This window comes from Wyeomyia smithii, chromosome 2, assembly GCF_029784165.1.
Source record: "Wyeomyia smithii strain HCP4-BCI-WySm-NY-G18 chromosome 2, ASM2978416v1, whole genome shotgun sequence".
NCBI classification, from domain to species: Eukaryota; Metazoa; Arthropoda; class Insecta; order Diptera; family Culicidae; genus Wyeomyia; species Wyeomyia smithii.
Window position 1 is genome coordinate 1,957,099 of NC_073695.1, and position 10,953 is coordinate 1,968,051.

At 40.2% G+C, this 10,953-nt stretch overlaps 3 protein-coding genes across 3 annotated transcripts; 1 reads left to right on the top strand and 2 right to left on the bottom strand.

Annotated features, from left to right (window-relative positions):
- On the bottom strand, positions 1 to 2,995 carry LOC129725856 (conserved oligomeric Golgi complex subunit 5). The gene is made up of 4 exons (XM_055682191.1): positions 2,557 to 2,995; positions 1,836 to 2,489; positions 1,079 to 1,780; positions 1 to 1,020 (listed from the first exon to the last, which is right to left on the bottom strand). Exons 1-4 carry the CDS (start codon positions 2,609 to 2,611, stop codon positions 125 to 127), a joined length of 2,307 nt encoding a protein of 768 aa, XP_055538166.1. The 5' UTR covers positions 2,612 to 2,995; the 3' UTR covers positions 1 to 124.
- Positions 2,996 to 8,494: 5,499 nt separating this feature from the next.
- Positions 8,495 to 8,997, top strand: LOC129725864 (39S ribosomal protein L42, mitochondrial). Its single transcript, XM_055682203.1, has one exon. The coding sequence runs from the start codon at positions 8,543 to 8,545 to the stop codon at positions 8,930 to 8,932; it is 390 nt and encodes a 129-aa protein (XP_055538178.1). The 5' UTR covers positions 8,495 to 8,542; the 3' UTR covers positions 8,933 to 8,997.
- LOC129725859 (cyclin-dependent kinase 10) lies at positions 8,987 to 10,585 on the bottom strand. The gene is made up of 4 exons (XM_055682198.1): positions 10,427 to 10,585; positions 10,220 to 10,371; positions 10,090 to 10,162; positions 8,987 to 10,028 (listed from the first exon to the last, which is right to left on the bottom strand). Exons 1-4 carry the CDS (start codon positions 10,434 to 10,436, stop codon positions 9,025 to 9,027), a joined length of 1,239 nt encoding a protein of 412 aa, XP_055538173.1. The 5' UTR covers positions 10,437 to 10,585; the 3' UTR covers positions 8,987 to 9,024.
- Positions 10,586 to 10,953: the final 368 nt, after the last annotated feature.

Sequence of the window (10,953 nt, forward strand, 5' to 3'; positions counted from 1 at the left end):
TAAAATAGGTCTTAATACTTAGTATTATTATTATAAACATTATGTTCCTTCGCAATATAACAATGTATTATAATATTAAAATAAACTTTCTCAAGTCATTACCATACTGATAGGTACTTACATCTTATCCACTCTTTTCAGCATTCAACGCCCTGATGGAGTCTTCCAGGTAGCTCGTCATTAGCGGATACACGACATCGTACTGGGTAATGTTCTTTTGTCGAACGATGGCCCTGTACCGCTGAAGTGCACCAGTAATCAGTTCCAATCGCTCCGCATCGGATGTGTGCGATTCCAACCATTGAATAAGCCTCTCGTTGGACCATCCTGCGGTTACATGCGGACTGGCCAGATCTGCTCCAGCATACCCAAAAAGCATAAACAGCACAATATACGAAGGCACACTTCCACCTCGTTCCGATGTTTGCTGAACTAGTTCTTCGGCGGATACCACCAACAGTGAGGATATCGCCCTAAGCAGACGGAGACTTTTACCTAGAACGGTCAGATCGGGAACGATAGGTTTCAGTGCCACTTCCAGATGATGCGAATCAGAACGAAGCCGCTGCCGACCGACGCTGGAAATCGGACGTAGGATTGCTACATTCTGAACGAACAACTCAATGCAGCGTACGGCCAAACTTTGACCACATTCCTCCACTATAGATTTATCCGCGAAGGGAACAATGTGACAGTTCCATGAGCGAAGAAGAAAATCATGCAACTCTTTCATATAGAACGAGGCACCAGCCGTTGAAATCGTTGTTGTGTTCAATCCCGGTTCTCGATGCATGCTAAGCAGAATGATGTTTACGGCGGAATGAATCGAAGTGATTAATTGTTGAATAATAGCTAGAGTGATAGTTCGTCCTTCGTTGAGGCTTTGCTTCAATTTTCCAGCTGATTCCGAACCGGAAAACTTCGCTCCCAAATTCTGAATTAAACGATTGATAGCTTGATGGTGATAATGCACAACATTGGCCAATGTAATGTTTTGCGATTGAGCCGCATTTGGGTTGTCTACAAATACGAATCGTCAAATAGATTACAATCCCAAACTAGTTTTTGTAAATCTTACCTAATACTTGCTGTGTGTCACCTCCGAGTTTCACATTTCGTTCGATCCGGTTCCAAAGATCTTTGATGGATACACAAATTACTCCTGTAACCAAGTTGGTCAGTCGTTCGTCCACGATCGCTGCGTTTAGCTCGCTAGATGCGGCCCGAACAAGGGCATCAATAACCTCCTGATTCGGAAAATCTATATCAATCAACACTGCCTTCAAGTTGTTCGCACATTTCTCCAGATAACCGCCTTCCAATGAAACGAACACGTTCTCGTCAAAATCAAAGGCACCCTCAACATTACGTTCCAGTCCTCGCGCCACCGAAAGTAACTTTGGTAGTCCCTGCTGTAGTGCCTGTTGCACATGAGGCTGCGCATTTGTGAAAGAATCAATCAGCTGTTTTTGGAGCTGGTCCCAAAACCGCTTGCTTAGAGTTTTGGCCATATCGAGGCAATCTTCCGTTAAGGGTAACTCTAACAAACAATGCTGCAGGAAGGAAATTTGCTGGCAATAACTGTTGAATTCGTCCAAAAATAACCACTCCAGCGCCTGCCACAGTTTGGTACGAAAAGTTACCGAGCTGGTTAGTGTGGGAACCTTGCCGGGACCCTTGTGTTGCTGGCGCTCTGTTTTCTCCTTACTCGAAACACCGGACAAGTTTGTTTTCGCACTTTTCACAACGTCAGACGCCGTGAAGCATTCTTTAATTGAATCTAAAAATGTTTCATTTAGTAAAATAACACGGTTAGCACATGAAAATAGGCTTACCCTTCACGTATCGCTGATACGTTTCCAAAATGTTGTTCAAACATTTGTCCAACGTTTTCATGTTCAGGTAAATTAGCAAACATTCCTTGGTTTCGTCTTGCTTCTTATTTTCGATGTTTTCAAACAAATCACGATTGGCAACCTTCAGAAGGCGCCCTTTCACAGCAGCTACATGAGATATTTCCTCTTTCAAAAAATCAAGTTTACCCAGGTCTACATCTTCCATTAGGCAGTCCAACTCGTATACGATAGCGGCCTGATCAGGCAACTTGGACGCATTCTCTAGTGTTTTGTGAATCTGTAAAAATCTACCACTCTGACGAAGTAAATGAGATGCCTCGTGCAACCGACCAAGTATTTTGGTTTGCGTTTCCAACTGTTCGTAGGGAACGTTTACAATTTTTTTAAGCCGGTCGGCTCCCTCACGTAGCGCTTCGAGCTGTTCCGAAATTGAGCCAATCTCAGCATTCAGATGGCCGGCATGATTCGCCTGCGACAACAGTGAGCCGTACTGGTCACGCACCTGGGTTTTAATTCGCGTCGACACCTGTTCCATACCGTCCGTCAACTTCGCTATCTGTTCCCCAATGGTCATCGTCGAGGCCAGATCGATCCGGGATTCCGGTTCATCGATTAGAAAAGCGTGGAAGAAAGCTGAGCAGGGTAAAGAAAAACTTATGCTTTTTTGAAACCATCTATCGCGCTGGAAATGCAAACTTACGGTCGTTTTCTATGTCCTCGCAGCCGCCGGTGGAGGTTTGCTCCGATTTTTCCATGTTTTTTGTTTAATAAACAGTTATTATAAACGCAATCACGACGAACTTCTTTTTACAATTTGTTACTAAGCTGGCTGGTTTTTATATGATTATTACCGTAAAATTATGGATTTTTAAACAAGTTCTATCGTTCTTTAGACAAATTATAAACAATAAACACCACACTAATGACGTTTCTCGATTAATGATTTTTCATTCAAAGCAATCAGCGTGGCAGAATTGTTACAGCGGTGTGTTTTTACAGCGGCTTTCGTTCTGCCGCGCATCTGCATCATTTCCATATTGCTTATATTTCATTTTGAATATTTTATGATTGCAGAATTAATAGTGATCATAGCGATTTCAGGTAGCTGCTTTTCTATTGCATGTTGATTTTGACTGTATTTATAGGTTATGAATAAAGAACGCATAATTTGGAAACAATACCCACAAAACCAAACGTTTCGCGCTATTGTCCGCAGTTAGCGCTAGAATAGATTTATCTCATGTGTCAAAGTTATCAGAACTGCAGCTGTCAAAATTAGCATTGGGCGATACGACGGAGAGTATCGATACTTCAGTATCGATACCCGAAGAACCAAAAGTATCGAGATACTCGAAATATCGGTCAAAAAGTATCGATACCAGAAGTATCGATACTATAGCTGAGATCATTTTTTGAATTTTTGATAAATACATTTACTCAGGGTGGCCACTCTACCGGAAAAACGGGAAAAGCGGGAAAAAGCCGGGAATTTTAAATCACCGGGAAAAAAATACGTGAAAACCGGGAAATTAGGCTTCACGCCGGGAAAATCATCCTCCTTCATGTCTGCCGCTTTATTTGTTCAACAGTTTCTGAGGAAATGTCAACATGAGACCCTGTTTTTTTATGTTTACCTAACTGGCATGATTCTGCCGGATAGGGGAAAGCTGGTTGTTGGTTTCAGTTAAGGGATCATTCAAATAATACATAACGCTCTAGGGGGTGGGGGGGTATTCGGCGGAGCGTTATATTGCATGTGGCAAACATGTAAAATTGCGTTACAAGGGGGTGGGTGGGTATTGAAAATTGCCAAATTCCGCGTTATGTAATATTTGAATGGTTCCTAAAGTCGACAGCGGCTTCGCAGCAAGATCTGCGTCAAATAAAATCAGGCTTGATCAGGTGGATAAATTTACTGTTCCGTAACATATATTGTCAGATTTTAAAGAAGTTAAAAAGTTATCAGCGTCGCGGGAGGCGTATTGAAACTTCTTGTGAATAGTGTTTGACATCGCATCGGGGAGAATCCGGTCAAAAGTCAAATAGGACCGGAAACTTCGAGTCTCGATTTTATTTCGAACCGGACCGGAACGGAGCTACCCGGTTTGTACTTCCCGATTTTTGGTATGATTTTAACCACTTGCAACGAAAAAAAATTTTTCATTCTGTGTTGGACCTTTTGACTAATTGATTTTGTTGGGGAAAGACGCCACCTTGAAGAGCTATTTGTTAAAGATTTCTCAGATTTTTTCTATATCAAAAATTCACAGGAGGGTTGTGTGCAAAGCCACGACCGCAAGGTTGAAGTAGAATACTTTTACAAGAAAGATAACTCGGCTGCTTGCGTGTCAGTCATTTTTTACAGTAAATAAACGAACGTAAATTTTTCGAAAGTTGTGGAATGATATAACTGGAAAAATAGGAGTGACTTAATTATTTCCGGTTATACCATTCTACAACGTTCGAAAATTATTTTATTTTAATTTTATGTCGTAATACTAATGTACGAAAAATACATCTCATTCATTCCGGCCCCCCCAATTTACTTTCTGTTCCTACAGATTTTCTCAGTGTCGTAACACGGATGTACAAAAATGATTTCTTGTGGACATTCTGTCGAGCTGTCGATAGAGCTCTCATTGAAGCAACAAAATAACATGTATTGTGTCGTGTTGCACGGCTTGGAAGAAGAAAATGTTCCTGTCTCCGTGTCGCATGGAAGCCGATTGTTGCGTGTTTGATATTGCCGATGGTAGACATGAGTATAAAGGTCGAAATTCTGCTGTGATGTCAAACTATAACCGTCTTCTTCAAGACGTTACATCCTTGTTAATAATCGTGGCATCGTGAGCAGAACGTGCCGAACTTTTCTGTTTGAAATCGAATTTGTTTCGTATATACCGCTTGTTGAGCACAGTATCAACATATCGTAATAAACATCACACTGCTGGGCATTTGCAGCAGCCTCATGCTCTTCCAAATACATTTAGTAGCCCTAAAAAAGGCCGATTGCTGTAATTGCAATTTTCATTCAATTATTGCGTAAATGCTTCATGGTCAGATATACCCGCTGCAACTGCTACGCTATCCGTAACCATGCCACAGTTGTGACCGCTATACGCTGTCATTGGTATCCGCGCAGCATCAGCTGGCCCAGCTGCTATCGATGCTGAGATTCGTCGCAACTAGTGCGCTACCCATTGCTATGCCACAGTTGTGGCCGCTATCTGCTATCGCTGGTATCCACGCACTGCTACTACTGCTGCTAAAGGATGACTACTGTTGTCACTGTCTAGAACTATTATGAGCGGCTTCGGTTGAAACAGGCTCTTATATAGGCCAAATGGCATATTTTGAATTGCAAGGTATATGATTCTGTCGACCGTGCTTGGGAGGCAAGCATATAACGACCAATCAGAGGTCTAATTTTTCGTTTTGACAAGGCTTGACTATTTTCAATAGTACAATCGTTTGAATAATAAAATCACAATTATCTTCATTTGGGAAGAATCTTAGAAGATTTTCCAATCTATTGCTGCAATAACGAAGGAAACCCATCGAATACTAACCGATTTATTAGCATTTGAAATTGGACATATATTTCACTTTTTTCGGTTTAAGATTTTCATTTCACATCCCTATGTAGCCGAACGTCCTGAGAGAAGTATTCTACTTCAAAACAAACAGTAGCTAATTTTTTTTTTCAAATTGTTTATTCAGAGTGTCAGTTGCATTTATTTTACGGGCCATGAGAAAATTTCTTATACATTACATTCACCCCAGCTCGAAAATTTTAAAGTCCCAGGATCGAAGTTTTTCGAAAAAAAAAAATTGTTTTGAAATAACAGATCTCAACGTTTCATGCATTTTGCAAAATGCATCTTGACAGTTTCATGTGCATTTTTTTCATTGGTCACTCTGAGGCTCTTCTTCTCAAAGTCCGCTTGAAGTTTTGCCTGAGGACATTTTTCTAGAAGACAAAAACTCTATGCCCCAACTCTTGAATTTATCCCACGCATTTCATTGGCATCCTGATACAGAAGCACTGCAAGCTCGAGAGAAGGTTGACAGAGTAAGATGCAGAAGAAAGCAAAAAAGCGCGAGAAGGCAAAGATTGTCAACGATTTGGAGATAAAGAGGGCGAAAATTGTGCAGCAGATCACCATGAAGGTACTTGCTAAAGTCGACAAACAGCTAAACACGATGAAGGAGGAATGTTTTTAATAGTTTTGTAACACTATTTTTGCAAGGCACAAATAGGCATGTGAAAATTGATTTTTTTCTCATATGTTTCAAAAATAAAACACCGGGAAATTTCACTAAATATCATCGGGAAAACCGGGAAAAAACCGGGAAATTGAAAATTGATATTGAGTGGCCACCCTGAATTTACTGAAAACCAGTATTCGATTCAGTGATTCGCGAAAATACAGCAAAACTATTTGCTGAACAGAAAACAGTAAATGAATGGTTGCTGGAATCCAGCAAAAGAATTGATATGTCAAAAAATTTACGTCAAGCTGTCATTAGTAAAACGCGCCAGATCGCTGTGCAGCTGGTACGGGATCATCGCTAAGCTCCTGATAGCAAATATGGGACCATAGCTAAGTCCTTGTTGGGCTAGATGAACTTCAAAGTTGAAATGATAATCATACATCTCTAGTTCAACAGTAATTTGCCTATGATCCGATGGGCGGATGGAATCTGGTGCCTGACGGAAACATGGTTCCCTTGAATTAACTGGTTAACCAGCAAATTGATTTATGCTTTGCTGAATGAACAGCAAATTGACATAGCTGACAACCAGCAAGTTGTATTTTGTTTTACCAAACATGCAGCAAACGACCTGTCACTTTTATGCAATTGAGCATTACTGAATAATTAGCAAATTTCATTTTGCTGAACAGATTGCTGGAAGCACAGCACACCAAAAAACAGCAAAATTTTGGTGGTTTCCAGCAATGAAAATTTGATGTGCCGACTTTTTGTTGTTTTTCTGGTATCTATCCGCATTCTCTAGAGCAGCATGAATCAAATGACTCCACAAACAAATACATACAGGTAATGCAGAAATTCTGAGCTTTGGCAAACAAATGAATTAAACAACTTATATCTTCAAGATTTGTATTCACTGGCCCAATGGGTTGTGAAGCTCCCGTCTTATTTGTATAAATTATTGACACACTTCCATATTAATTAATGAGGAGGTTGATGACATAAAAAAGTTAGATATGTCAGCGAAAATAAGATAGTGAAGTCTACCGCTGAATTTTTCTAACTAATAAATATTGCGATTTTTTTTTTCACTTGTACTCTAACTTGTGTCGACGGAAAGCATGAGTTAGTTTCCGCTTGCAAATATTCGATCTGAACAGTGTAACCAGAAAACTTATATTTGTTTTTAAAATACAGTCAAATTTCGCTCGTTGGGCTATGTTTAGTTGGGGTACGTTTTAGTTGGGCTCCCGCTCGTTGGGTTATAGCCCAACTAAATCGAAGCCAAACATCATTTCTGATAACGTTGAATTTCGTTTGAGGGGTTTGTGGATGCATTTTAACGCAGAAAGTAGAATTAATTCAAATAAAAACTAATGAAGCTGAGTATGAATGTAAACAAACAATATTTTAATCAACTGTCAGAGAAACAATATAAGTTTTGTGCCTTAATAATGCAACGTAGAGCTATGCCTATTTTTGAAAGTATTTGAGAACACGTTATTATTGAGCACTCCTTTTTGGCTTTAAATGTGTGGCTTAAGTAAAACAAATTTCGAATTTGGCCCTATGCTGCGTTTGGCTCAGATTTTGACAGTTCGTTTGGCTCACAACATTCTCTCTATCTATTTCTCCATCTAAAGCCTGTAGTACACTCTTTATCTAATGGTCAAATTTTTGACCTTCTGACATAATGGTCAAATTTATTTGACATCATGGTTGTTGTTTGCCCGTGTTTGCCTCATGTTAAAATTGGAGAGTGACATATAATTATCTTCGACCAAATTTTTATCTGTCAAAAAGTGCCAAATATTTGCTAGTGCAAATAGACTTGTGCGATACTTATACTGACAGTGGCAGCTTTTCAGTGGTTCCAGCTCGTATCAAAAGTGGCGGTGATCTCGTGTACACATTGAGATGTTAGCCCTTGTAACATGTCAGCTAGCTGGTCCGTATGCATCAGGGGCCTATAAACGTCAACATTTTGCTTACCAATCATAAATTCATCACGGCGGTAATATTTTATTTCAAATGCTTACAAAACTTATTTCATTTATTGAAAGTGCACATTGTACTGAAAACAAATGTTGAGCTCTTGTTATTTTCCATCTAAAACGACATTTACTTGAGAATAAGTCTACCGACAAAATGGGACGTTTACTCTTTTACACTTGTTTTAGGGCAAATCAACCAAAAAGTGGGTACCAGAAACGCTGGTACCAGAATCAATGAGTGGTAGATAGAAAATGTATGGAGTTTGACAGCCACAAGAGCCCCCTGGTATGCACAAAAGAATATCGATACAAATATCGCGGTTTTCAGTATCGATACGGTCGAGTATCGGACGCTTGTGTATCGATCCAAAAAATCGAAATATCGTCTCAAAAGTATCGATATTTCCGATACCGATACAATATCGCCCATTGCTAGTCAAAATCGTTCACGTTTGTTTTGTTATTCCATCTTACATCATGTCGTTTTGCCGAAACTTTTCTCGTCGCTGGAATCATTTTGTGACCCTGAAGCAGTACGAAAACGTCCAGGCAGCACAAGGAAACCCACAAACGTTGGTGCAAAGAGTAACTCCAGTCGCCGGGGGGAAGTGCTTCCTGGCCTGGCATCCGAAGCCGCAGTTTCCCTACGAGTACTCGAAGCCTATAAACCCGGCGGAAATTCAATCCACATCGTCTCTTGTTCGTGATGAACTGGTGGCGGCCGGTGCGAGTAGCCTAAAAGCCAAGCACCCGGAGTTCGTACGTAGCGAGCTGGCCAGGGTTACGTACACAACCAAACACCGCTGGTTCCCTAGGGCTCGGGACAAGAAAGCAAAAACCACACCGATGGATCGCGAATATTTGTAAACAACTTAGTCTTTCAGTTGAAAGGAGTTTCGAGAACAAAATAAACTAATCCTAGACATTCTAAATGTTTTATTTTAACAGTCGACTTAAATCTACTCCAGTTTCCGCTTCTTAACTAGAGAGCCAAGTATGTCTGATATCGCAGGGATGGAGGTTTGATCGATGACTGTTTTAGAGTTGGCTGTTAGTTGTGCTTCAGCGGTGTCCTTAGCATTCTTCAAGTCTCGATGGTGTGGAAATGTTGGCATCAGCTTAGGATCGCAAGGCAGAGGTGCCTCCTTGAAGTAACTGCTTTGAAGGCACTCTTCAGCAGTGGCTCTTTTGCTTGGATCGTACATAAACAGAAAGTTGAGCAGTCGCAAACCCGCCGATGAAAGCCATGGAAATTTTGGTTTTAGGTTATTGTATGGCTGTACTTTCAATGTAAAATTCTGCACGGCAGGTAATTTTGGAAAATCGGGCCATATAGCTTCCGAAGGAGTTCCAAGCAGATCAATGATAAGTTCAATTTGAGATATTTCACTGACACCAGGCATAAGCGGCTTATGAGACAACAATTCACCTAGAATGCATCCAGTAGCCCACATATCAACAGCTGTTGTCTGTTCCTTCGCTCCAAACAGCAACTCCGGAGAGCGGTACCAAAGTGTTACCAAACCAGGGGTCATTGCCTTTCCAGAATCACTAATATAACGAGCCAAACCAAAGTCTGCGATCTTAAGACAACCTTTGTCGGTGAGCAGCAAGTTGGACACTTTGAGATCTCTATGAATCATGAAATTGGAGTGCAAATATTTCAATCCTTTCAGCAGCTGAATTATGATACATTTAACTTGTGACTCGGAAAATGGAGTTTCCATATTATCCAACAATGAAGCCAAGTCCTGTTCACAAAATTCCATGACTAAAAAGATGCTTTCCAAACTGTTGCCCACCACGACTTCCTTCAGCTTAACCACATTGTCATGGTTACAGTTTTTCAAAATTTGAATCTCACGTAAACCACTGATAGGGAAGCCATCTTTGAAAATTTGTTGATCAATTCGTACTTTTTTGAGCGCCACTATCTCATTGGTTTTTGTATCTTTAGCGCGAACTGCAAATAGGTTTATAATTGAGCACACTCAACAAGAGAAATGTTTGATGCACAAACTTACAGACTATCCCGTACGTTCCTTCACCAACTCGGTTACATTTTTGGAATACGGAAACATATCGACAGCGACCAAACTGCAATAAAAAATTAGATTTAACTCAGGTCTTGGAACTAAAAATACTCAAACTTACCGTATCTTTAGTTGGGATTTCCATAAAATTATTGGTGCGAAAAGACATCAACGATCCTTTACGCACAATCGGACCGGAAGGATCTCCACTACTAAGGGAGAGTGATTTCGCATTCCCCAGTTTGCCATTATCATCTTCTAATTTTATTTTCTCTACAAAGAGTTGATAGTCAACGACAAGCGCATCATTACTAAAAACAGCCCTTACCTTTCATCATCCTGAGTTAATTCGGAAGTAAAATGTTTCGCCCCGCTGATGAATATCGTAGAAGCCGACAAAATTTTTCAATTGTTTTGCTTCGAAACGCACGAGCTTGACAGCTTCGTCTTGAACCTCTTGAACAGCCAGAATAAACTTACCGCATGATGTTTGGGATGACTCCACAGTGAACCCCCAGGATAGCGACTTTTTTTGAAAGGCATTATGAACGTTAACATATTACGTAACTACGTTCCCGAACTAGTTTCATCGACACGATTAATTTATTGAAACGGATGTAATTATTATTTGGACTTCTGATGAAGTAATACAATAAAAAGCAGAACAATTTTTATTTGAAATATGAACGTCAAACATCATAATTATTCTAACGTAAGAAAAAAATGTTGGCATTCGATTTTATACTAAACGTTATTTGTATTTGAGTCCTGCTTATTTTTCTTCTGCCTTCGACAACGAAAATGGCGATGATTAAGTGCAAAAGTGTCTTTCGAAAAGTTCTCCAGAATGATTTT

Bases quoted from the DNA above. Each gene is read 5' to 3' on its own strand.
- LOC129725856 (XM_055682191.1), bottom strand. From the start codon at position 2,611: ATGGAAAAATCGGAGCAAACCTCCACCGGCGGCTGCGAGGACATAGAA. The intron at 1,781-1,835 runs GTAAGCCTATTT...AAACATTTTTAG, and splicing joins GTATCAGCGATACGTGAAGG to ATTCAATTAAAGAATGCTTC. The intron at 1,021-1,078 runs GTAAGATTTACA...TCGTATTTGTAG, and splicing joins TGACACACAGCAAGTATTAG to ACAACCCAAATGCGGCTCAA.
- LOC129725864 (XM_055682203.1), top strand. From the start codon at position 8,543: ATGTCGTTTTGCCGAAACTTTTCTCGTCGCTGGAATCATTTTGTGACC.
- LOC129725859 (XM_055682198.1), bottom strand. The intron at 10,163-10,219 runs GTAAGTTTGAGT...TTTTTATTGCAG, and splicing joins AAATCCCAACTAAAGATACG to TTTGGTCGCTGTCGATATGT. The intron at 10,029-10,089 runs GTAAGTTTGTGC...ACCTATTTGCAG, and splicing joins AGGAACGTACGGGATAGTCT to TTCGCGCTAAAGATACAAAA.